Here is a 26,127-nt window from a genome sequence, read left to right as displayed (position 1 = left end):
ACCTCCTAAGAGGCAATTTGCATTTCAGCTATTTGAACATCAATGGTTCCGTAAGGACTGTTCCACCAGCAACATCTAGTTTTCATTAGCCTCCAAAATCTACATCTCCAGCAGCAGTTACTGCACTTTGCTATACCTTACACCTTTCCTGGTTTTCACAACAGAGGGGTGTAACAAATATCTTGAGATGAATACTGAAAGATAACGAATGCAAAATAACTAATCTTTCCCTGGTTCTTTTTTCCTAAGTTATGCTGAGCCCTTGTCCTTATCACTTTTCTCTCACCAATAATATTCAGTGCATCAAGGTTTATTGAACTGATCCTTAATTCCAGGAAGCGTCAGGGAGTTGTTTGCTTTATCCCAATGGCAAACAAAACACATATTTGTGCTCAAATATGATGGGACTTCCTGAGCAATGCATTGGACAGTCTTGAGCAGAATCTGCAAAGAACACAACCCAAAACTGGGACCAAGCAAGCTGCAATGGAGAGAAGACAAGTGAATGAACTCCACACCAGAGAGATCAGCACAAGATACCTGTGGAATGGATCTTGAAAATGTGTGCTGCTGCAGCCCATATTTCTGCCTTCAACTTCAAGCTGAAGGAGCTAATGATCAAAGAAAAAACTTCAGGCCACAGAAGTTCTCAGTATCTCCTCTTTCTCTTCAGGTCTCGCAGCCTCTTCACACTTCAGCAGTAACGTCCTGAGCTCCTTTTCCGTGCATTTCAGACATCAGAAAATAAAGCAGCATGGAATTGGAGAACTTCACCTGATATAACAGAAATTGATGGGCACAGACATCAGAAAGATTGATGCTTGAATGCAGTTAAGCACATTTGCAATTGTTTTCCCTTTGGTAAGTCTTAGGAGCAGAGTCCTCATGTCTGGGGCTACTTAAGAGATGCGTAGATGCGGCACTAGAGACACAGTTTAGTGATGAGATTCAGTAGGTCAGGCTGGTGGTTGGACTTGATCCTGAAAGTCTTTTCTAATCTAGACAATCCTATGATTCTCCATCTGGAGAACTCTGTAGAGAAGACTGCCACGTATTTTACTTTAAACACAATAGACAATTAACAATATGAAAAGAGGGCCGGTGATTGAACCAAAAGACTGCAAGTAAGGAATCCCAATTTCACTGACATCTGCTAGCAAGCTGAGTATAAATTTAGTACCTACTGCATACTATCTTTAGCACAGTGGGCTATTAGATGCCTTCATGTACCTAGTCATGAATGCTAATGCTTACCTTGTCATCATTATTTTGCAACTCTGTCTCTAAAAGAGCCCTCCAACTGTAAGTCAATGACTAGTAGCTGTAAGAGTCATGGATAAAGTACCAATTAACATTTTCAATAAGCATACAAATCATTTATTTAAACTTCAAAATACAAACAAAATATATAAGAAACAAATTCAGAAACTGTAAACACTTATAGAAAACATATGAACTGTACCAATTTAATGACCCACCATTCTTGACAGAAAATGGTTAGAAGTAGAAAGACAAATCAATGTCCAATTGTTATTTTTCCAGATTCTAGTTTAGAGGTAGAGTACTACTGTGAAAGACTTCATAAAATTTAGTTCAGTAGAGTTATGCTACAAGTGAATTTGGCCAATATATTTATAAATGCAATGAAGTCATAAAATAAGTTGTTTTTTTTTTTTTTTTTTTTTAATCCAGAGCTCTTAATCTATACAATAAAACTTGGTTTGGCACTTTCCAAGAAATAAAGCACCTTTCCTGATAAATGCTTTTTTATGATTTTGCAAGTTGAGGATCCTGCACTTCTTCCATTACTGAAGAAAAGAAAGCATTTAAAAACAGGCTGAAAAAGTCCTGATTTTTTGGCAGATTTACAGAAAGCAGGATTTTTCTTTTTCCCTCCAGTATTTTGTCCTAGAAAGCCAAGCAGGAGGAAAAAAAATCCTGTAACTGCAAAAGGAGATTTTGAGAACTCACAAACACTTCACATGTATTTATTTGTGTGGCACAGTCTTCAAGGTTAAAAAAAAAAAAAAAAAAAAAAAAAAAAACAAAAAAACAAGGAAATAAGATTCTTTTACACTGACTAAAAGCAGAACAATTTTACATTTTATTATCATTCAGCGAGTCTCCACTAACTGCTACAATTCTACCTTCTCAGGTAGAAAGACATACTATAACTTCAAATCCAGTAAAAAGTTCCCAAGTAGTTTTAAAGGAATGTACCTTTGATTTTTCTTCAAATGACCTGCTGCAAGTAGAAATTAAGCTTGGAATTCTTCAGACAGTATTTACAAATCCATTAAAAAAAAAAAAAAAAAAACAGGAATAAATTGCAAACTCAGTAACGTACAACATTATTCAGGAAAACCAGATATATACAGACAGCCTGGCTGCTAAGTGCATTATTTAAATTGGTGCATGCAAGTACAGTCTGTGGTGGCTTAAGGAACTTAACTATAACCTGTTAAACTTCCATCGTTTAGTGTAGCAAGGACTATCTCTAGTATTAGGTGAAATTTGTGTTCTAGAAGCAACAAAATCAGGTTTAGAGTTTTAATGCCTTCTTGCTTTGTGGTATAAGAACACTTCCGAAGATGTAGATAATGGTAAATCCCAACTTAAGCAGCCAGTTCACAAGCACTCAACTGAAGTATGACCTCGTTTCTTTTAAGTAAAAGAAAAGTCAGGTCGATGTTTAGAACCTTAAAAGGCACCCCACCTTTGCAGCACATGCTTATGATATTTATAAAATAGCACCACACAGTAACAGTCACCACAACAAAATGTTTGAGTCGCTGCATTCATTCAGCAGCTAAATGTTCCATTAGAGTTTTAGGGATGGAGAACAGAGCTGTGACAATTAAGTACAGTTCATGGAAGAATGCAGGAAGACAAGCTCACCTGCTTTCGTTAATGATGCACTGCCTTGTGTTTTTCTTTGTAAAGTTACCTAACACACAGAGGAATCAATACAATCCAAATACTTTGGAAAACAAATAAACAAAAAAAAAAAAAAAAAAAAACCTTGAAATATAAAGCGTGAACATGCTTGCTTCGATAATATTCTACTTTTCAAACTATCATCTGAACAGCATTAAACATTATATACATTAGAAAAACAGCATTCCTGATTACATGGAAGATTACAGTATCTGTAAAATAAACGTACTTGGTAGAAAAGTGGAATAGCAATGAGCTGATGTTACTATCAATCAAACTTTAAGCCTGAAAATACACTGAATTGCACTGCCATTTTTGTCCTTGTGCCCCTCTTGAGAAGAGCAAGAGAAGGAGTCACCTCTATCAGACTAACTGAAAGGTTTGCATGAGCCAATTACGTCACTGGGGGCAAAACTAGTTGCATTGATTCATCATTCTAAATAGTTAATCTAAGCTCCATTTAGCCAATCTTGACAAACCAAATGAACAAAGCGCTTAAACCACACTCACAGCAGAGCAGACACTGCCTGACAGATAACCAGTAGTAACCTCTTTCATCAGCACTGGAGTGTCAGTCCATGCCAAAATGCCCCCTTTTCTCCTAGAAAGTACATTCTTCTGTTGAATACAAAAGCCTCGCAAAAGCAAACTACCAAAAGACCTACAGTATTAATACAGGAAAGTTTCAGATGTGGATTTTCATATATTTGGCCTTTTGATTCTTTTATGAAATCTCAATCATCTCCAAAGGGAGCTGTACATCCCTATCCATGGAAAAAAATTAGACTTGGATGAAGAAAGCTTAAGTAGACAAACAAGAGTAAGTGTTAAACTATATATTAAATGTGTACATTGCCATATACAGATTTTTTGAGAGCTCAGAATGGATTTAAAGAAGCCATTCTGAAGTAGGAACTTGTTTAACTCTTTATTTTGCTACTGTATCCCTTTCATGCCTTTCCCTGTATATGTTTCAATGGCCAGACTGAAAGTGTTTCGTGCATATAAAAACTAATTCCTTTTAGCCCTGTAAGGATTAATCCAAAGTTTCATCTGTATTTGATTTCTTTCTGTACCTTCCGATCTTATGCATACACAAGATACTTCTCAGAACGTCAGAAAAAGACTATGGTACTTCAAAGCTTCCACAAGAAATAAGATATATATGATTATAGGACACTATACATTTTGCAGTATCTTCATAAAATCAATTTCAGATATAAAGGTTACAAGTTTAAAAAACAAAACCAAGCCAACAGCTGACCTAAGCATTAGTTAAAATAAGTCTCCTTGCATTTGTGTTTGTAAGCTCTAATAATAATAGAAATGTTAAGAAATCCTAGGGTTTTCATGAAATATTTCTTTCGTCAACTTTGCATCCTTTGACACATTTCCAAAATTAAACTTGTCTCTTCTCAAATGTTGCTGAGAAAGTGATACTAGTACAAAACAGAAATATTTATAGCATTTTGGTGTCTTCAGTGATGCATTTTTTATCCAGACAGCGGTCTAGTTTTTTTGCAGATCTGGCACATGCTAATCAAGCACTCTGCTGCAAAAGAGAGCTTATGGTTTCTTATTCCTAGCTGCTGCCTTCAGATGCTACAGTCCAATAACTGATTCAAAGACAAATAATTTCTCTTAAAAAGTCTCTTTAAAGGCTTACAAGATCTTGGTAACAGACTGATGGTCCGGGAGAACTGCAGAGATCTCCAAGCATGAGCAACTCAAATACACATTGAGAAACTTCAGAGGACAAGAGTATGGCCAGGTAGATTACACAATGCTTTGTACAGCTAGTACTGTGATAACTCAATGCACCTCTACCACTTTCAACACCCAAGCATGTAAGTTCTAAGATTACTGATGAATCTGTTTACCCCACAAATATGCTGTAAACTATATTGAGTTAGGAAAATAACACGTTGAGAATATACCACCTTTTTTTTTTTTTTAATGCTCTCATGTACGCAAGGCACAGTCAGTTGTCAGCCAGGCTACAATGGCAGGTCTCTAGAGCATTCAGTGCCTTCAAATTCCAGAAAGAAAAACCAAATAGATAAACAAAAAGATGATGGCTACTCTATATACAGAGGTAAGCTTTATTCTTCCAAGGTGAACTCCACCACTGAGCAGTGGGTTGGTACAACTCCACTTATGTTCTAAAGAAAGGCTATTTTGAGGCCTCAGGAGGATGCTGGCCTCATGCCAAACACCTGAACTGTGATAAACTTCAGCTCAGAACCTAAAATAGACAAGCAACAGAAGCTTTTACAACAACTATATTATTTTGCATGGTAACACGGTCAGAAGAGTTACTTTAGGACAGCACTAGTTGATTTTAGTGATATAGTAGCACCAGAAGTTGATCTGTGTGTTCAGAGAGATGCAATAAGCATACGTGTTTATGTCTTTGTAACTGGCAGTATTGTTCTTGGAGAAATTAGTATAAGCAAACTGTTGAAACACTGGCTTTTCACTGCATGTTGCAAAACACAATAATAGCAAACCTAATTTACCCCTAAAAGCCATGTCAACTTTTCCTTTTCTGACATTCATCTCAAATTGCTTGGCAAAACAATTTTCCCTTCCCACTTTTGTCATTTATTAAGTTACCTATCTTTTTTCACTAAAAAATAAAAAAATAAAAAAAAAAATTAAATGGCTTAGACAAAACACAAATGCAATTCCTCGCCTGGTGTTTAGGTGAAAAGAGTTTAGGAAACTAAGCATATTTTCCAATAGGCAATTAATACAGTTTTTTTTATCTACATGCAATTGGAATGTCAAATACCAAAAAGTAGAAAAAAAGAAAAATGACCCCCCCCAAAAACAACCAAGAGAGATATCAATAGTTTTAAGCCATAACATTTGCTTTTAATATTCATACCTGTATATAGGAGTTGTGATCCAAACACACTCATGTCTAGAAAGCCATGAATCCCAAAATGATATTAGCAACCTCGTGGAGGCAAAATATGTATCATTAAGTCTGCTGCTGAAACCCAGCAGTGTACTCTTGGAAACTAAGCTCCCAGATCACGTGCCCTTTTGAAACTTATTTAGTAAAGGCTGCTGCAGGTTCCACTTGGAGTTTTTTCTTACCTGAGAAAAAAACAGGGAAATTCAACCCCAGGGAAAACAAAGACCAAAAGTTTGTTTCAAGTTCCCTAAGGTCTGACTCTAAGTCTTTGTTTCAGAATCTATGTAACTGACCAAATTCCAAGCCAGTAGCTTCAAGTAAAAGACAAAAAAGATGTCACTGGCTTGGACACAGGATTCATGGAACACATTTTTGAAACACTAGTTAACATTTGCTGTAGTCAAAAACTTTGAAAGGCAACTGCTTTCATCTTTTTTCATCAAATTTTTCTCTTTGAAGAATAAGGATTCAATTCTGTTCTCTAGAAGAAAAAAAAAACAACAAAAAAATCACAAGACTAACTAACACTTTCACTGAGGTGAATTTACAGCCAACACCACCCTGCGCCCCTTCAGAACTAATTTCAAGGAAGCCAGTTACTAGAATATCAGCTAAGTGTTAGAAAATAAAGTGCATAATGAAAGCCACTGAAAACTTTGGTGATTTCAAGCTAGCAGTATATGTCAGTCCTCAGCAACATGAGCAGAATGCTAATTAAAACAAATTGTTAACGCGAGTACAAAACATGAATAAATAAAATCCAAGCACACATGGAAATTAGTTTTATATAAATGGGGAAAAAAAACAAAACTGGAAATGGAATCCCTAGTCCTTAGTGAAATAGAGCCTACTACACAGCTATTCCAACATGCAGCATCTGAAATGAAGAATCACAGTCTGTTTGCTTCCCTTCACCTATTCCTGAATTTAGTTTGCAGCTGTCAGGCGTCTGACTCATTTCACCTCGTGCCGGGGAAGATGTGCCTTGAGGGATACCTACAGAGAGAATGTCAGATGAAGAATCTTGGCTCTCAGCTGAAATATCAATTTGCTGCCAGCCACCCTCTTCTCTTCCATCATTGCAGTTCGTCCCTTCATCTGCCTCTTCTAGCTGCTCAACAGATTCCAAATACTGCTGTAGAAGCCTGTTGTCCTGCTCATTATTAGAGCTCTCTCTGCTTTGTTCACATCCCCCATGGTCATCTTCTACATCTGAAGAATGTTCTGAAACAGAATTGCCACACTGTTTGACAGTTTCCAGCGAAAGAGAGCCCTCAGTTCCTTCTGTTAAACTCTTTTCATAGCTACATGAGTCACCAGTATGAGTCTGGTCAGCCATGGCAGAATGAAAACCAGAATCTGGGAATTGTAACAAAGACTTCTCCTGAAGAACATCACTAGCTGGAGCTAACCAAGCAGAACTAACATCTGATGGGGTTTCTTGCTCAGGTGTAGATGTTTGAGCAGAGGGTTCCGACAGACAAGTACCACCAGCCGAAGGGATCCCAGGTTGACAAGCAGCACCTAAGTGTTGTGTCACCGTAAGCTGCCACTGTTGAAGGGATTTAACCTGTAAAGTACAAAGAGCACTTAGTTTCTAAGCTATTGTAATTGGCAACAAAACTCTAATATAACATTTCACTATACTTTAGGGGAAAATACTTTTTTCCCCCAATGTTAAATAATAGTTTTTAAACTAGATGCCCGACATCCACAGAGCTCACAACCTTGATGTTTCAAGAAAAAAAAGAATATCTTTCCCTGAAGAAAACAGGGAATCTTCTCTTCAAGGCAAAAAGATAAGAAATCTTTTAAAAATAGCCCATTCTTAAGAAAACAAGCCTTAGCTTGGGGAGAAATAACAACTTATTAAAAGATATATATTAATATATGTTTTTCCTAATCTAGAAATTATTTGCTTAGAAGCAACACTTCTCAACAGTGTTTCATTTGCCCTAAACATGTAGCAGTCACATCTTGTTTAATGCCTACTATGCTTGTTCAGTTCTCCTTGCATTTTGTCCTTCTTCTCATATCAAGTTGTATTTTATCATTTAGTTACACAGTTTACTGTGTTAACACTTCTGAATATTAGTTTTTCCCAGTATAAAAGAACAGCCAAACCCATTGCGGTTACATTCTAATAAGCCACCAAGTTTGTAATTGGAAGAATGAACCATATTCACCATCTCTTCATGCTCTCTTGTATGAAATCTCTTCTCAGTTCATAAGCAAAAAATAATAGGACTAAAGCTATTTACCTGGTTCCAAAGAAATCTGACAGCTTCCTCCTGTACAAGCCTCTGAATCTTATCTTCCTCTCTTTCTTTTCTTAGTCTGCAAGAACACCAAAAATTATGCAAATTAAATAATATTCTGGTAACAAGATCAACATACATAATACATACATAAAAATACCTGCTTACAAAAAAGAACTCTTGAAAACACCACATTGAGACAGTATTGCCATCTGGCTTGTTATCAATATCTAGTTGCTGGCTTTAAAGTATACATTTGTTTCTCAAAGTTACAATTAGATTTTGCTTTCCTTTTGCTATAAAGCATGTATAGCTTTGCTAATACTTCAGGGGTCTTTTTGCATACTGAACCTGACCTCTTCATTTTAAGTAGAGGTGTCTCTTTCTCTTGAGTTAGGAAGGAAATGATGGGGAAAAAAAAATAGTACTTCTGCGCTTCAAATTATGCTTTCCCCACCTGATACCACCAAGATAAATGTGCAGTACAATGTGAAAGCATTAGGATTTTCTATAGGTTCACCAAGAGCTCAGCCTGATTCACAGAACTTTTGTCATTATGATAGCAAATGAAAGGGATCTGTCAAACTGTTCCCAGGCTGATCCTGAATGATATTAATGAATTCACAATTTCTGTCTCAGAACTTAAGAAACTGTGATTATAATCCCCTTAAAACATGGATTCACATGATCAAAAAAATAGAAGTGTATTTGAAAATTATATCATGAAAGACACTGTGAGAACTCTTCCTCTGACTGATTGTTAACAGAGGAATGACTCAATACCGACACTTAGAGACTTTGTAACTGCTAAGAGATTAAGTCAGAAACCTCACAATTTACAACTGCCATTTTGATTATGCAGCAAAACACACATGTCCAAGTAACAAAGGAATTGAAAAAGTTAATTCCAATCCGACCCACTCATAGAAGACACGAGAGGATGAGAAGTTACATGCATGCATAATGATTATATCTTACAGGTATTCTTCCTCTAGTGTTATCACTGTTTTGTATCATTAATGCTGGGTCCTACTGTGCACAGTTATATGAAGACTCATTTATACCTTTTCTGAACTATCTTGGAGCAAGCTATATTCAGGCTTGGAAAAATGCACAGTACAACCTCAACTTACTTTTGTATTTCATCAGTTAAACAAATTATGTGCTCCTGCATCCTGCTCAGTCGAATTTCATATCGCACTTCCTTGACTTGGGGGTGGTAGTTCCTTGCATAAAACCCCTTCCAGCAGGCTTGAAGCTTGGTAGCTGCTTTAGTCATTCTTTGGAGTTCATCTGCACCTTGACCAACAGAAGCTAAAGAATCTGAATTTTCTCTTGTCACCTGCTCAGTACAGAGTGTTGTAACTTTCAATTCAGCGCCTACTGAGTTGCCAGGCTGACTGTGCAGAACTTGGTCTTCAGAGGATACTGAAGAATTGCTAGCATCAGCCTGGTTAGCCTTTACCAGATCAAGAGATGATAATTGCACCCTGTCTTTGATTTGCTCTTGAGTTTCCACACTTTCTGTCACTTTGTTGGAGTCCTCTTTTGTAAGCCAAGAAGTTTCTTCTTGCTTGTTAACTGTTTCTCCTCTCTTAGCATCTTTTGCATATTCAATTACAGTACTATCATTATCTTCTAGGTCCAAACTGATTCCACATAACTTCGGGTCTGAAGTAGGAGACACTGGAGACAATCCTGAAGCAACTGGCATGAAAGTAGACTCTGAAGATAACAGGCTGCTATTTAGTTTGTCTTCATCAGTCTGTATGTCTTCAAGGTACAGCTCCTTGTGACAATTTCTTTCATGAAGAAAAGTGTTCTTCACTGCATAGGAATGATCATCATTCACGCTTGGTCCAACCCAGGAATTCTTCTGGATGACACGTTCTAGATAGGCAGAAAGACATTTTCAGAAGTTTCACAGTGTTTCAATAAAATACTTTAATTCACAGAAATTCATACTTTATTTGTGTTAAAAAAAAAATAAATCTGCATTTATTTTACACCCACTGGTAAGGTCACAGGTATAAATTTACATCTTACCATTATCAAGAACTATCTGTGGTAGATGGGTTGGACTGCTGTGTCCAGAAGTAACAGGCAAAGTTCTGCTGGAAGCAGATGTAGCTGGTCCTTCATTTTGGTTTTGATACATCAGCTGCCTCTGGTGGAGCCTAAGCACAGTTTCAACAGATTACATATATTTTAATATATATATTTTATATTTTATATTTTTTTTAATTTTTTTTTATTATTTTTATTTTTTTTGGTACACAAGCCATCTGAAATAAACTATCAGCTACTCTGAAGTAAACAAGAAATCAAACCATTCTAAAACAAGATGCTAGCTACAGCTAGTAGGTGCTAGCCTACACCTAGTAAAAGGACTACTCACAAAGTAAGGGACTGCACAGGCTGCTCCTGTTCTCCTTCCTTCTGCCTCTTTCTTTTCATTATATATATGTGTAACCAGAAAAATAAAAGAATAAGAAAAAAAATACAGCACACAATTCTGAGTACAGACTGAAAACCACGGAGTATCTTTATACACAAGCAAGGGATACTGATATTTTAAGTGTCAACTGCAGGACATACTATGCTTGTATGTGTGAAGAGTTTGAGGAATGGACTTTTAGGCTTGAAAATGACTTTATCCAAATGCATGACCCTGCACTCTAATACAAAATCAGGTAACAGCATTGCCACAAAGGCATTCCTTACAATCTGAGGAAAGAGAAAGATCATTTCAACCTAGTGAAATTAAGAGATCATAAGGTAGATATTAAAAAATCCCTCTGCCTTAAAGATCATATGTGTATAAGCTTTTTCTTTGCAATAGAAATCTGGGAAGTTAGAGTTTATTTTAATTACAGTCCTTGTACAAATCATCTTCAATTGTTCTACAGAGCACAGACTGCCTCCAGAGTGCCCAGCAAACACTCCTGCTGCTCTCTTGCTCCTCATTCCCTTCATCCTGTACCTCCATTACTCTTCCCATCTTCTGCTCTTGCTGTCGCTTTAAAACACTTAAAAGGAAATATCTAATACATAATGAGACATTTTCTAACAACAGAGAAGCAAGAAGTTCTCACCTTTGCTTACTTAGTATTTTTTCCAGTTTGGCATCTTCTTCAGTCTGGAGCCCATATGTAGATATAAGAGGACAAACAGTAGCCAAGTACTGGACTAACTGAACATGCTGCCCAGGTCGATATGATCTTCCTTTACCTTGACTGTAGAGCCATTCTGCTTTCAAACTGTTGGGAAGACAGTCTCTGTTAACATATGGCATAAACCTCATAACTTTGCTTTGAGTGCTGTTCCTCTAAGAGCTACCAAAACACTGAATGTGAACAGTGTCCAGACACCTCCGCTATCATACATATAGCAGTGATATACACAGTGATACAGTAAATACTGATATTTGTAAAACAAAAACAAACGAATTTAAATGGAAATGAGACTCCTTACAAAAGGGCTTGAGCTTCCCCTAAGATAATAGCTTTAACAGTTGCCTATTATCTCATTCCACAAAGTCAAAGAGGCTGTGAACTTGAGAGAGATAAAAGACCACTGATTGTTTGCTACCACAGTTTGGCTTTGTACAAGTGCTACAGTGATTTGAGTAAAAAAAGAAAACCTTAATTCCTATTTAAATGATTTTATATAATAATACCACTATAGCAGATAAAAACTTTTGCAAAAACAATGTATATTGGCCAGTATCTCAAATGGGCATTAGCTAGACAAACAATTTCAGATTGTTAGCATTTTACCTATTTTTTATCATATAAAAATGAAATTTCAGCTTACACAAACTTTACTTGATAATTCCAGAAGTATCACATTACCTTTCTTTCTGAGAAACCACGTATCCATCAAGAATTTTAAGGTTGAGACACCAGCTGACTATGTACGGCCTGTAATCAAAGCCAGGGATTGAAGGTGTGGCCATCACACAAGGATTGTTCATTATTGACAGCTGTTCCAGTTGAGGAAGAGAAGCCAGGAACGAAACCTTGAGAAAATAAGATATATTTGTTAAGTGAAGAGAACCATTAGCAGCTTACAGAACATAACCTAATGCCTAATTGCCTAATTACAGCAATACATCTCAAAAAACAGCAACATTACAATTACACTGAAAACCACACTTGCTTGTTAAACCTGACTATCTTTTAAATGGTCTTTTAGCTACTACCATCATGTGCCTGTTAATTTTCCTGCAAGAAGTATAGCTCTTGGAAAACATTCGTTTCTCTTAAAATTCAGGAGTTAGCTTGCACATATAAGAAAGTGTATTTGCTGCAGTAAACTGGAATACTATGGAGATGTTGACAAAACAATGGCAATCTGAAAAGCTGAGAAACATTGCCCAACACTGTAGAAGGGAGAAATACATTACCAAATGAGGTTTTTCTTCCAATATTGATGTCCAACTAACATGTTTTTTCCTCATATTAGAATAGATAAAGGAAGAAGTCACACACACACACACACACACACACACACACACACACACAAATCCAATAAAGAAAAAAAAATATCACAGAATACTCATTTATCTTACATAGAGTTTGTATGGGAGATTAGAGACCATGTTCTGAACAGAACAGCTGAGCTGCAGCAATTTATCAGCTCAAGTTTCAACCTTTAGATAATCAGGAAAGTCTCTCTGTGAATCTAGTCCTCGAAATATAAGACATTCATAAATAATATAAAAGCATAAAATACAGTAAGAAGTCCTGTAAGGACAAATGTAAAAAGCTGTTACCTAACTTGCACAGCTAGATCAAACAGTTATTACACAGAGAATTAAAGTTTTCTTCTATTAACAAAGGTGATTTCAAAGAAGAGAGTCTATTTCACTTACATACTCAAAAGAACAATCCAGCTATTTCTTTTCACTCTCCCTTAAAGACAAAGTCATACATTTTCTACATCTTACCTCATTTAAGTCTCTGATTTCATTTTCTGCCAAAGAAAAGACAGTCAGATTCTGAGGTAGGCAAACAGGGGCAGTACGAAGTGAAGTTATAATATTTCCATGCAGCAACAAGGTCTGTAAAATAGCAATATGGTGATAAAATGCATGTTTGAACAACAAAAAAATAGCGTTTCTTCCCCATCGTTCCATCCAAACAATAACTTCAGAATACAAACAGAAAAAAAAATGAACAACAACTAAGGCTTTCTGGCATAATCAAAATAATGTTTGCATATTCCAGGGAGGGAAAACTGAATTTTAGATATTAAAGCACAATGTTATTATTAGGAAATACAGAACTGACACCTAGCTGCATTTACAAAAAGTGTATTTGAAACATTATACAGTGTATGTAAAAGACTTAACACTATGCTTTGTCATGATTCATAACCCGTTAAGAGAAACGAGTGCTATCTTACAGCATTACCTTAATCAAAATCATTAGTGATTGCATAAGAATCACTGACCCAGTTTGTGCAACCTGAAAGCAACAAAAAATCTCTTATACTCTTCCTTCTAAAAGCCATAAGGATTAATTAGAATGCTTTAAAATCTAGCATTTGAATAATTAATGCTTTAAAAGCTAACAATTTTCCAAAAAAGAATGCTCAATGCAAAGAACGTAAGAAAAACAGCTAAAAGTGCATCTACCTTCAGAGACATAAGTTTTGAGAGATCTCCTAGCTGAGATATGTTGTTGTCTGACAAATCAAGGTGCTGAAGAGATGCGCAGGAATTGATTTGCTCAATGGCCTACAAAAATAAAGGAGTCAATTTCAATAGTTTTTTAGTCATTAAATCGAAAGAGGTGTCAATAACTGAAAATTATCTGGGAGCTAACAACACTGTATAACAAGCCCAACATTAAAACCATGGTTTTTAATCAGTTTAATTTTAAAAATAATTCTTTTCCTGTTTTGTAGGCTACCTCCCAGTTCTCATTACATGTTGGTGTCAAGCCATGTTTCATTTCTCCCCAAGCCAGTTCATGTCCAAAAGTTGCCCTCTTCCACTTCATTACACTAGTGGACACAAAGGTTCAACATTTGTTCCCATTAAAACCAGAAGCAGAAATTGACATTTCTTTGCAGTGGAACAGAAACATTGTAAGGATCATCTTTAATGTGTTTTCCAAATTACTATGGTAGATTCTGGAAAATGTATAAGACTCTACGTACTTACCTTAAGATTGTTTCCTGCCAAGTTGAGCCATTCCAGGTGCACCAACTCCTTCAGCCCTTCTACATACCCAATACTATTATGAGGCAAGTTTAGCACACGGAGCTGAGTCAGTTTTGCTACACCCATCATTCGTACCAAACGATTGTTGGCTACAGACAACTGCAGATGGACACACAAACAAAAGAAACAGTTTCAACAATTAAACTCTACTGATAGCATAGGCTGTCTGTCAAGATAAAAGTCCAATCTAACAGGAACTACTTCAGTGTATATGTTAAATTTTCAAACAAATACTAGAAATACAAAAAACTGCAAGAGACAAGAAATAAACCAATCGAAGTAGATTTCCACTAAGTCTGTAGAACTGTGAAGACTTTCTCATATCAATAGTTAATTAAAGAAGGAGAATAAACAAGGAAATGAATAATATGAAAATAAGCTTTTAAAATCAGAATTGCCAAATCACTGTACAAATTTTTGCAACATTCCTGCTGTAAAACCATACTTCTTGTCATGTTACGAGATAAAATATATTTCATGATTCTCAGAGAAGTCCTGCGCTAACAGAACACAAGAAATACCAATTAACACCGCAACTGTGAAGCTGGCAGACTGGTGAGGGTTTGTGGTAGCAATTAAAAGAACCCTCTCCAACGTCAGTTTAGCTCGTCTCTAGAGGTTGTGTAGGCGACTCCTCCAAGACTATTTGCAGGCACTTGCAATATTTAACATGGACTTGTACAGCTTTGCTCCAGCAGAATTAACATTGATTTCTCCTAGCATCATGTACATGCTTAATATTGCTACTACTAATACCCTCATGAACCTAAATGAAACGTTTCAAAATTAAGTATATTAAAGCTAAGCACTAACAACATCAGAGCCTGTGTAACTCAATATGTTAACAAGAATCATGGAATCATAGAATTGCTCAGGTTGGAAAAGACCTCCAAGATCATTGAGTCCAACCACAACCTAACCATGCTACTCTAACTCTAACAACATGACTAAATCATGTCCCTGAGCACCACATCCAAATGGTTTTTTAAACACATCCAGGGATGGTGACTCAACCACCTCCTTGGGGAGCCTATTCCAGTGCTTAACAACCCTTTGTGTAAAGAAGTTTTTCCTGATATCTAACCTAAAGACAACAGATCTCTCCCACTTAATGTTTGTAATTGCTAATTGCTGAGTTGTTTTCTTCTTCTTTTCCTTTTTTTTTTCTTTTTCTTTCTTTTTTTTTTTTTTTTTTTAAACCTAATACATATGGCTTATTCATTTATTCCTGTAAATTAAGGCTACTAACAGTTCTCTGTGAAGAGTTTTGAAACACTTACAGGACTCTCCCTAGTTGCATGTCTGCACATTTGTCTTTACTCCATGTAAACTACATAGCTACTTTTAAGATTACAGAGATCAAGTACTCAAAAACTCAAAAGTATCAAAATCAGGTCAGTGACCTTTCTAAATATTCTTAGCTACATTACATTAATCTAACTTTACTTACCTAAGAAACCAGCAAAAGTTTCCTCCACCACCAACTGCAGAGCTGTGCTGAAAATAGAGCTTTCTACTTTAGTTCTCCATTGCTTAATTTTCTATGAAGACAGTAACTGCTGACTGACTTCTACCGTATAATGTGGCCTTATAGCAGAAATATTTCAATTAGCACCACAGTACCATTACATCACAGCAAATACAACTCAAGTAACACTGACCTGCATCAGATTCCTGCATTTTTCCAAATGTTCCAATTTAATTATCTGGTTTTTGTCCAGAATCAGAGTGTGAGTATCGGGATCACAGGGTAATGTTGGACCCAGCTTTTGCAATCCTTGACCTGACCAGTTAACTACCAAACCTTAGAATAAGAAAAAAATACAACAGAAAGCAATCAAACTCAACACTTGACATATGAAAATGCATACTGAAAACACAGAGTAACACAAACCGATCTGCTTTTTTAACGCACACAGCTAATTTAGTGATAAAAATGCACTTTCTTTTCCACTTAATTCAGACTAAATACATTAGGAAAAAAAAAGCATCCAGTTATTGGAAGATGGGGATGCCAGCCCCTGTCCAAATAAAGACTTCTGGCTGAATTTTGGCAGCAACAGTAACAGAAAGATCCCCTGAAGTGTGAGGCTGAGCTGAGTGAAATTCAGACAGCTAAATTTAAAAGTGTAATCCTCAAAACCCCAAACTTAAGAAAATCTATATTTTTTTAACTTCCTCGATGGTTTCAAATTTTAAGCACCTTGACAATTAGAGTGGCTCCTATGTGTTGGACCTCTCTATCTAATAAATTCCTGCTGGCAGGCATACCCAGAACATCCTGAACACTCCAAGTACACAGCAGCAGCCATATTTGTCACTACACAAACAACTGTAAAGGACAAAAAGGGAGAATGATACAGAGATGAGCAGCATCCACACTTTAGTTGCTCAGAACACAGGAAAGCTGACCAAGATGCAAACCTACAAACTTGGCTCCCTGGAGCATTCCATCAAACACTCTGATACAGTACCTGAAGATTAAGGCACCTAACTCCTATTTGTTAAATGTTCATTTGACAGTTCTCAGCTGAAGGAAAAGAAATAGCCTTGTGAACAAGTCCTACAAAAGCTAGGCCAGTGAATAAACACCTGCAGTTTTCTCTTTTTTCCTTTTTCTGCTTCAAAAGAAAAACATTATTAGTCTATATAAATTTTTTAAAGCACAGTCTGGTACAAACTCAAAGAGGAAATTTCTAACTGTGGAACCCAAACTGACACCTCTTTGTTAGGAGAAGTCAGGTGCTTAAACCTGACAGAAGAAACAAACATTAAGATTCACCCTACGCCCTTGAAATTAATTTAAATATTTAGTATTTAGAGACACACTTCCTCTTAGCAGTTTGGCTGCTGTGAAGACTAATCTTAGTATTTAACTTATTGGGTAGGGAAAATACTTAATTTGGGGCCAAAGGTTGCAGTCCAGGACTTCAGTGGCCAAACGGGTCAGTGCATCTTGCCTAAGTACTGTGGCAGTTGTACACATGTTGATAGGCTAAACGTTGTGTGCTTCAGTAAGGTATCCAGTGAAAAGCCACACAGATAGCCTGTTCATAGCAATGCTACAGCAGAGGTAAGATTTGAGCAGGAACAAATTGTAAATACAGTAGAATAGTATTTAATTAGTGGAACACCTGATTAAAATGTTCCATGAAAAGCCAACATTGAGTTAAGAGGAAATCACTTGACATCTACAGGGAACTTGAACAGCTGGGTACCTATGGTGTGTGGCAGCCACTAATCACTGCTTCCATACATTTACTCCCTGCTCTGCATTTTGCACGTGTGCACCATTACAGTACTTGTTTGTCTCCTGGTCTGTAGATCACACTCCATCAGCAGCACGTTCCATACAGAGTCCCTACCCCAGTGCAGTCTCAGTACTTGAAGAGCCTTCCTGCTCTAAAGTTCAGCTGTGCGAAGGATGGGGATGAGCACCGCCGGCACGCCATTCTGCCAGCCAGACATCCGTTTCCCTAAGGAGCACCCCTGGTGGCATTTATTGCCGCTGCTTCTCAAACCCACTGCGACCTGACCGCTCAGCGGAGCCGCAATGCTGAGCGCGCAGTGCCAGCAACCTGCCATACTACACCTCCCAGCACGCACGGCGCGCCCCAGCCCCTCAGCACCGCACAACGGCGATCCAAACAAACGCCGGCCGCCCGCCGCGGCGGCCCCCTCACCCCCTGCAGCCGGCGAGGCGGGCTCGGTCCGCGCCGCCGCTCCTGTGCCCGCCGTTCCTGTGGCCGCCATGCTTCCCTCTCGCCGACGCCGCCAGGCAACCGGACGCTGGGCGCCGATTGGCTGCCTCGCTCCTCGACGAGAAAATTCCCGTTGTTACGATGATTAACTTATCTCCGCGTAGACTGACTGCCCCCGCTCGCAGGGCCGCGCGGCGAGACCTAAGGAGACCCGGAGGCAGCCGGCAGAAGCTCCCACGACGACCCCCTTTCGGGGGCCCGCCCCCCCCCGCCGGGCCCTGTGCAGGCGGAGCGCCCCCGGCATGCCCCGCCCCGCCCTCGCCACCCCCTTTTCCGGCCGGCCCCCCCCCTTTTGGGCCCGCCCGCCGCCATCATAAATTGGGGGGGGTTGGGGTATAGGGGGCCCCACCCCCCGCCATCCCCGGCGGGGAGGCCGCGGAATGACTGAAAAACCTTTTGCCCCCGGCCCAAATTTTCTGCTAACTTTTGTCCCCTTCGCAGGGTCGAGCTTTTCAGCTTTAGGGGTTTTAAAAACCCCCCGGGCCGGGGCCCCCGCTACCCCCCAAAGGAGGGCAAGGTGAGGCCGCGGGGGGGCGGGCGGAGCCCCGGGGAAGCGGGGCCCCGCCTTGCCGGGTAGGGAACCGGGTGCCGGGCGGGCCCTGCGGGCAGTCCCGGCTGTGAGCCGCCGGGGGCTGCGCGGTGCTGATGATGTCAGTGCGCGGCGGTTTCGGCCCACGGGAATTTTGCGAGCCGGCAAGGGGGGTTTTATGTGTGGGGGGGTTTTGGGAGGGGTGGCTTAGCACGTCCGGTGTAGAAAATGTTAGTTAAAGGGTCTGCTTCTAACGCTGAGCTCTGCTGAGCCGGGGGGATGTGTATCTAGTGTGTTAGTTTTGGATAATTGGTTTTTTTATTTTTTGGGGACAGGGTTAGATTTATGGTTTTTACTTTTGTAAAGAGATGCTGTATTTCTTGCCCCGGGTTTAGATTTCCCAAATTCAGCTGTGGTCCCCTGTCCCTGTAGGCACTAAAGGGGGGGCTGGGGGTGGCCCTGGGCAGCCTGAGCTGAGGGGTGGCACCCCGGCCCCCCGGGGGGGGCGGGAACTCCCTTTGGGGCCCCTTCCAAACCCCCTATTCCAGGGGGCTTTATAGTTCCAATGCTGTGGTCTTGCTGTGCAGCGTTTCTTAGGAAATGACAGCTAAAGAACTGGTTTGAGTGATTATTGATCTCCTTAAAAACTGAGAAATTTAAACCCGACCAACTAGTAGGAACTCAAGGAAATCAGGCCCTTAATTGGGGGTTCAGTTGGGTTAAAGGAAGAAGGTTTTGAGCAGTGCTGGTCTCCCAAGAGTCGCTTATGTCCACTTGTGACCCTCACGTACAAAAAGTACATAGTTAATTGAGAAAAAAAAATTTTGCACTTCAGAAAATGGCTGTTTATGCTGAAAATTAAGGAAAGTACCGCAGTGTGGTGGGGATTTAAAAAAAAAAAAAAAGCATTGTGAGCTTAACTCTGAAAAAAAGCATCAGAGCATGCTGGGGTAGGCCCATAGAAGGGCCACAAGACTTGTGAAGGGGTTTGAGAATATGCCCCCTGAGGAGTGACTGAAGGTATGGGGGTTGTTTAGGCAGGGGAAAAGGCAGCTGAGGGGAGCCAAAATTGCTTTGTTCCAGTGTTTGAAAGGTTCTTAAAGCGAGAACGGGGTAGGTTTTTTCTCACTGGTGACAGGTGACAGGATGAGGGGAAACCACTTCAAAATGTGCCAGGGTAGGTTTAGGTTGGAAAAAAGGAAAAACTTCTTTACAAAAATGGTGGTTCCGCACTAGAATAGGTCCCCCAGGAGGTGGTTGAGTCCCCATCCCTGGATGTGTTTAAAACCCATTTAGATGTGGTGCTCAGGGACATGATTTAATCATTTTGTTAAAATTAAGGTACTATGGTTAGGTTGTGGTTGGACTCGATGATCTTGAAGATCTTTTCCCAATTTTTTTTTCTATGCAACTCTATGATTTTTTCCCGGGGTGGAAAAACATTTTTAAGTGGATGCTTTTTAATGGAATGAAATTGATTTGTCAAAGGAACAAAATTCCATACCTTAAAATTTGGGGACAGAAGCTGGATTCAGAAAAAATTGTTGTCTGTGTAAAAAGATACAAAAGCATCGGTGTTGAAAAACACAATCAAAAAATTACTTGATATGCTGACATAAAGTGGGAATTTTTCTTTCACAGAAATGAAACTTAGCCAAATTCTTCCTTTTTTTCCTAGGTTTTCCAATTCTGGAAAGCAAAATGTGAGTCTGCATTCCTTTCCAAGAGAAATTTCCGTCAAATCAATTGGACTTTTTTATATAGGGGGAAGCACAAGAAAGGACAGTCAGTAATTTTAAACCAGTTAAAGCTGCTTTCAAGTTTTCCCCCCCCAAATCGGTAACTGCTCTGTTAGATTGGAGGTAACTGCAGTTTGGGGATGGGTAGCAAAATTATGACCCATAAAACCAGAAGGTGGTCAGTTTGGTGAAAGGGGGTTTTTAAGCTCCCCTTTTTATGTTGCTTTATATTTGGAATGGAACACTACAAAAAAAGTGCTATAACCAAACATAATCATGTTTGAGGGTTTCCTCAGAACCACAATAGGGGCATCAGATTTTAAAAGCTGTCCGAATTATACGGGTTCCCCTTTTTCATTTGAAAAAGCTCTACAGACGATGATTGATCTGGAAACTGCTTTATTATTTGGACTGTAAAACTCCTGAATTTTTTAAAAAAATATTGATTATCAGATGATGTGGAAAATGATGAGTGAGGGAAACCCCCATGTAAGCTTCTTAAAAACTTATGTATTTAGTTTTAGATGTCTGTGTTCTTGTAGGGGAGTTAAGCAAAATTTGGTTTTAAGGTCCCTCCCAGCTGAAAAAGTTCTATGATTCTAACTTTGTAGAATGCCATTGTTATCCAGGTGCCACTGCTCTGAAATAATACAGCATGTTGGGGTAGGTTTTTTCCGCCTCTTGCTTAAAAAAGCACACCAAAAAAGTATTTAAAAAGGGTTACATGGAATTACCCATTCAAAAATTGTGAGTTCATTTAGAGAAACAAAGTCAATTGCTTTCTGATCTGTTTTGGCAAATGGGAAAATTTTTTATGCCCAAAACGAGGAATAAATTTCTTCTGAAAACAACTTGGTAATACCTTCAATCTTAATAGCAGCTTGTTTCTGAAATTTTCTTTATGTTTTTATTTAAAGCCTTTTGTTGCTAATTTTCTTTTTATTCTGTCATTTTAGGAAGAGATACAAAAAAAGCGCACACGCCGTGCTTTTAAATTTCAGAGGGGTTTTTCGGGTGCATCCTTAGCTGAGATTATGGTTAACCCCAACCAGAAGCCAAAAGTCCGAAAACCGCAAAGGGGGCGGGGTATCAGGGGAGAAAATAGGTGCCCCGGGGTATTTTTGGGTTATTAAAAAACCCCCAATGCATTTACCTGCAAGATTTTGAGCTCTAGCTAAAATCAGTTTTTTAAAGGCATTTTGGGGGGGTCAGTATATTTGGAGGCAACCCTGAGTAATCTCAGCAAGAGTTACTGTCAGCAGAGAGGGGTCGTTTCTTGCTCTTTTCCTTTGTGAAAATACTGCTTTTGTCACACGCAGTTCTGTTGTCTCTGAAATAGCCTTGCTAGAGGGATTAAAAGCGGGGGATAAATTTTAGAAAAAGTATTTGTGTCCTGACCCTTGGGGGCTCTTACAGTGGTTGAGACAAAGAAACAGTGGTTAAGACAAAGAAACAGTGAATGGCAGACATGAATAATTAGCTTTTTTTCTGTGAATTAACAGGGCTGCAAAAGAAGCCAAGAAGGCTAAGCAGGCCACCAAGAAAACGGCTGTTTCTGCTGCAAAGGTAAGATGCAGTGGGTATACTTGGAATATGCCAAGCACCACTGCATGTTATAATAACACCCAACACCACTGCAGCACTTCATTGGGAATTTGTGTTTTAATTTGTCTTTTTGATCTGGAAGCATACTGACCAAGCTAATGCACTAGAGATACACATGTGAACTGCTGAACAGAACAAACCACTTCTTAGAGGGAGAGTAGATATTACAGTAAAACCACTTTCTGACCAGATGCCAATGATGAGTAGATGTCAGTTTGCCTAGATGTGACATTATTTAGAGACTTGGTAGCAGTGTGCTGGTGAGTGTTAGCATGCTCTTCAGTACTGCTTCTGATACTAATGCTGAAGATTGGCATCATCCATATTTTAGGTTTATACTCATACGTGTAGTAACAATCTATTAACTCTGATCTGATTTTTAGATTTACCTAAAGAATTCTAAGTGTAGTATAGGGACACTTTCAGTAATGTGGATAATTTGTTTCTCTTTGCTCACATGTTGTTTTTTCTCCACAGGCTCCAACAAAGGCAGCACCTAAGCAGAAAATTGTGAAACCAGTCAAGGTTTCTGCTCCCCGTGTTGGTGGAAAGCGCTAGCTTGCCAGTCTGTTAGCCATACTGAATAAACACCTAACTTGCTTTCACAACTTGTGCTATGTTCTTTTCAACTGTGTGCCAGATACTGAAGAGAATTAAAGACCAATGAACACCCTCGTGCCATAAAATGCTCAGTTACTTAGAGGATCTGCTATGCTAGAAGACATTTCATAAGTCTTAAAATGAATGCAGTAGTCTAGGCACCAGGAAGGATTGAGCTGATATATACGCAAGCAGAGTAAGCTTCTACATGAATGTCAAGTGCTACAGAGTTGTAAGTTTAGAATGCAAACTGAGGGGGTGAAACAGTGCAGTCTATGACATAAAGTACACTTCTTCCATTATGAAACAGGTGTTTGCAAGATGTTGTACAGGATAAAAGGAAAAATGGCTTTAGAAATGAACATTTCATGAACCACATGGCTGTTAAACAGGAAGTAACAAAACTTCTGAGTGCTGGAAGCCTTTGTCAGGCAAAGCTTATTAAGGTCTTGCCTTGCACAATTTCCTTGAGTTTTTAGTAAGCTAACTGGCGCTATTTGACCTAATATGGCCCTTCTGCAATTGTGATCTAGTCAGCAGTGCTTAAAACCACTTATAATAGGTTGAATAAGCTTAAAATTGTTATCAGAAAGATGGTGGGAATTAATCATATAGCTGGAACGCTACAGTTGAGGGCTACAAGCTTTTTAGAAAGGATAGGCAAGGTAGGAAAGGTGGTGGAGTTGCCCTCATGTTAAGAAGTGGATAGACTGAAGAGTTGCCTATAAGAAACAACCATTACCAGAAGAGCCTATGGGTTAAAACTATGGACCAGTAAAGGACACCTGGTTAGGTTCTGTTACAGGCCACCTGTAACGGGGAGCCTGTTCACAAGACTTTGCTTCAGCTGCAAGAAGTATCATGCTCACAGGCTCTTATCCTGGTGGGAAATTTCTACTGCCCAGATATCTCCTAGAAAAACAATGCAAAACTGACCTTAGAGACAAAGAACAGAATAGAGCTGGCAGCTCTTTAAGGATGTCTTTCTGAGAGCACAAAAGCTCTCCATCAGCAAAAGAGCAGAGGAGTCAGAAAACTGGCATTGGCTGAGCAAGGAGCTGCTGGCCAAACTGATGGATAAGAAGGAAAAATACAGGTTGTGGAAGTGGGGATGGGAGGCCTAGGAAGAATATAGGGATGCTGTACAGGTGTGCAGAGATGGGATCAGGAAAGCTGAGGTACAGATGGAATGAAACTTGACAAGGGATATAGAAAATGATAAGCAACTTTACAGATACATTGGTCAGAAAAGGGACAAAGGAGAGCCTAATCTGACCTAAACCAGTCTATGAAAATAGAGTTGTTGGTATACATTTACTTCAAGCTCATTTAGACTCATAATAAGCAACACAGACATGGGATCCCTTAGTAATTCTCTCCCACTCCCAGGAAGAATGGCTATCTAAACTGTTTGTATGGTACACAGCTCTCTGGTTTAGGACTTAAGCCTTGTAGGCAGCGTCCCCAAACTTCCCCTTAGCTTTGGGTAGTAATAGCTTCAGGAAAGCAGTGTTTTTTAACTTACTAGAAGTATAGGAGAAAATGAACTTTTTTATCTTCTTGATTGATTCTCCATTTATTGATGCTACTTAGAATCTTCAAGGACCTCAATCGCTGGTTCTGATTGCCATCACCATCGTGCTCACTAATCCTAAGTGTCACATCTGCATGGTTCTTGAATGTCTCCAAGGACAGTGACTCCACCACTTCCCTGGGCAGCTTGTTCCAGTGCTTGACCACTCTTTCTGAGAACAATTTTTTCCTATTAGCCGATGTGAACCTCCTGTAGTGCAACTTAAGGCTATTCTCTAGTTCTATCACTAGTTACCTGGGAAAACAGGCTGACCACCACCTTGCTACAACCTCCTACCAGGTAGTTGTAGAGAGAGATAAGGTCTCCCCTGATCCTCCTCTCGAATAAACAATCCCAGGCTCCTAAGCCACTGCTCATAAGATCTGCATTCCAGACATTTCATTATCTCTCAGCCCGACCCACGCTAACAATGCAAAACAGTATTACACTTGGCAAACCTATAAGGAGTACACTTTTAGTACAGTCAGTTAAGTTCTCAAAGCTCTTGAAAACTAAAATGCAATACTGTTTGTTTTTTCAATCTGTTTGCCACTTTACAGATGATTTGAAGAGCTTTGAGGGCTTTCTTTGTTATTACTTTAGCTAAGAAATAAACTCTTTTTCATAGTTTTGCTTTCTCTGGATCTTTTAGACTTCAAAAATGCAAACAGTAATGGATGCTTTGAGTGACAGGTATTTTGAGTTATATTCAGGTTTCATTAATAAACTAGACTACAGATCACATCAAGTTTGCAACCCTTATACAATAGATCCAGTTTGATTGATTGCATTAGTGGAATTTGTACCAGAAAATTCCTAGTAGTAGTGTTTTTGCTATAAGAGTGTAGGAGCTACTCTTGTTTAGAACTCAGTTGAAGATCCTTTTTAAACTCACATCAAACTTTTTAAAGTGAAGAAGCCAGAAACTTAACAGGGAAGAGAATTTAAAACTATATACACTACTGAATTACTTCTGCTAGCAGTAACTATTAAAACTTGATTTTATCACTTGTCTTTTAGTATTGCTTGCACACTGCATACATGCCTGCCAAAGCTAATCTCAGAAATTGCATATAAAGTTCATCAGCTGAAAAGTGGAGATAAGCCATTAGAAACAATTTGCTTGTAATGCCATGAGCGATACGTAAGAATTGATTGTCAGATATGATAGTCCAAGTCTTGAAGTCTCAGCCTTTGGATGCTCGAGATTACTGTACTGAAGCATAAGAACACTAAAGATTACTCTTTATTGCTGTTTATTTATGAGCTCTGACCAATACAATGAGACTGGGTAAGGAAGAACAGCCCATCAGGTTACTCCTGTGAGATACGATGCTAATGAACAAGGCAGGCTGTAGTCAACTGCACATTATTCAGCTCAAACAGATATAACGCAGTGCATTTAACAAAGAAATTCATAAATAAAAGTCATTGTGGTTACCTAATGCAACGTAATTGATCCTCTATTAAATATTTATCACAAAAAATGGAATGCTTAATTTTTTTCTAATAGACCCATGGAATAACTTGAAATGGGCCTCTAGAGGTCTCTCCTTGCTCAGAGAACATCTGATGGGATCAGGTTGCTCAGGGCTGTACCCAATTGAGTCTTGCTGTCTCATAGGAAAGCCTAGTCCGGTGTTTGATAACTACCATGGTTATAAAATAAACCAATAAGATATCATATATATAACGAGAGCTTTCTGTGTACAAACCTGTATTTGTTGCCAACTACTACACAACTCAGAGGAGCTTGCCTCTACCTTTCCTGCACCCTCTGATGGGACAACTAAGGAGCAGCAAGGCCCCCACGAAGCCATCTCCTTTTGAGGTCCGGCATACCAGATCTCGGCCTAACCCCAAACTCGGTACTCAGCTCTCCGACCGTCTCTGAGACACTTCTGCCAACCCCGTACCACCCGGCGGATAACCAAGTGCTCGGCCAAGGTACTGAAGCACGCAGAAGCCTC

The 26,127-nt window shown here is 39.0% G+C and overlaps 2 protein-coding genes across 3 annotated transcripts; one reads left to right on the top strand and one right to left on the bottom strand.

The window, feature by feature from the left end:
- Positions 1 to 1,348: 1,348 nt before the first annotated feature.
- Positions 1,349 to 18,363, bottom strand: CEP97 (centrosomal protein 97). Of its 2 annotated transcripts, XM_085238906.1 has the most exons (12): positions 18,034 to 18,363; positions 16,012 to 16,154; positions 14,291 to 14,449; positions 13,760 to 13,861; positions 13,070 to 13,183; positions 11,973 to 12,139; positions 11,214 to 11,378; positions 10,165 to 10,295; positions 9,252 to 10,008; positions 8,122 to 8,197; positions 6,861 to 7,430; positions 1,349 to 6,042 (listed from the first exon to the last, which is right to left on the bottom strand). In XM_085238906.1, exons 1-12 carry the CDS (start codon positions 18,101 to 18,103, stop codon positions 5,977 to 5,979), a joined length of 2,520 nt encoding a protein of 839 aa, XP_085095032.1. In that variant the 5' UTR covers positions 18,104 to 18,363; the 3' UTR covers positions 1,349 to 5,976. The 2 variants fall into 2 exon arrangements, with proteins under 2 accessions (XP_085095032.1, XP_085095026.1); XM_085238900.1 differs by having other exon boundaries at positions 1,349 to 7,430.
- On the top strand, positions 18,193 to 22,592 carry RPL24 (ribosomal protein L24). The gene is made up of 6 exons (XM_085220336.1): positions 18,193 to 18,326; positions 18,553 to 18,628; positions 20,319 to 20,429; positions 21,336 to 21,484; positions 21,882 to 21,945; positions 22,462 to 22,592. The coding sequence occupies exons 1-6, from the start codon at positions 18,193 to 18,195 to the stop codon at positions 22,540 to 22,542; spliced, it is 615 nt and encodes a 204-aa protein (XP_085076462.1). The 3' UTR covers positions 22,543 to 22,592.
- Positions 22,593 to 26,127: the final 3,535 nt, after the last annotated feature.

This window comes from Meleagris gallopavo, chromosome 1, assembly GCF_905368555.1.
Source record: "Meleagris gallopavo chromosome 1, MGAL_WU_HG_1.1, whole genome shotgun sequence".
NCBI lineage: Eukaryota > Metazoa > Chordata > Aves > Galliformes > Phasianidae > Meleagris > Meleagris gallopavo.
Note: the sequence above shows the minus strand (reverse complement) of the source record. Positions and strands in the feature narration are given on the sequence as shown.

What these genes read in the sequence shown, in the direction of transcription:
- CEP97 (XM_085238900.1), bottom strand. Translation starts at nt 18,103, where the DNA reads ATGGCGGCCACAGGAACGGCGGGCACAGGAGCGGCGGCGCGGACCGAG. An exon ending in CAAAACTTATGTCTCTGAAG is followed by an intron (nt 13,184 to 13,759) that starts GTAGATGCACTT and finishes GCTATTTTACAG; the next exon opens with ACCTTGTTGCTGCATGGAAA. An exon ending in AAATCAGAGACTTAAATGAG is followed by an intron (nt 12,140 to 13,069) that starts GTAAGATGTAGA and finishes TATTTTCTCAAG; the next exon opens with GTTTCGTTCCTGGCTTCTCT.
- RPL24 (XM_085220336.1), top strand. Translation starts at nt 18,193, where the DNA reads ATGATTAACTTATCTCCGCGTAGACTGACTGCCCCCGCTCGCAGGGCC. An exon ending in GGCCCGCCCCCCCCCGCCGG is followed by an intron (nt 18,327 to 18,552) that starts GCCCTGTGCAGG and finishes TCCCCTTCGCAG; the next exon opens with GGTCGAGCTTTTCAGCTTTA. An exon ending in ACCCCCCAAAGGAGGGCAAG is followed by an intron (nt 18,629 to 20,318) that starts GTGAGGCCGCGG and finishes TTTTTTTCCTAG; the next exon opens with GTTTTCCAATTCTGGAAAGC.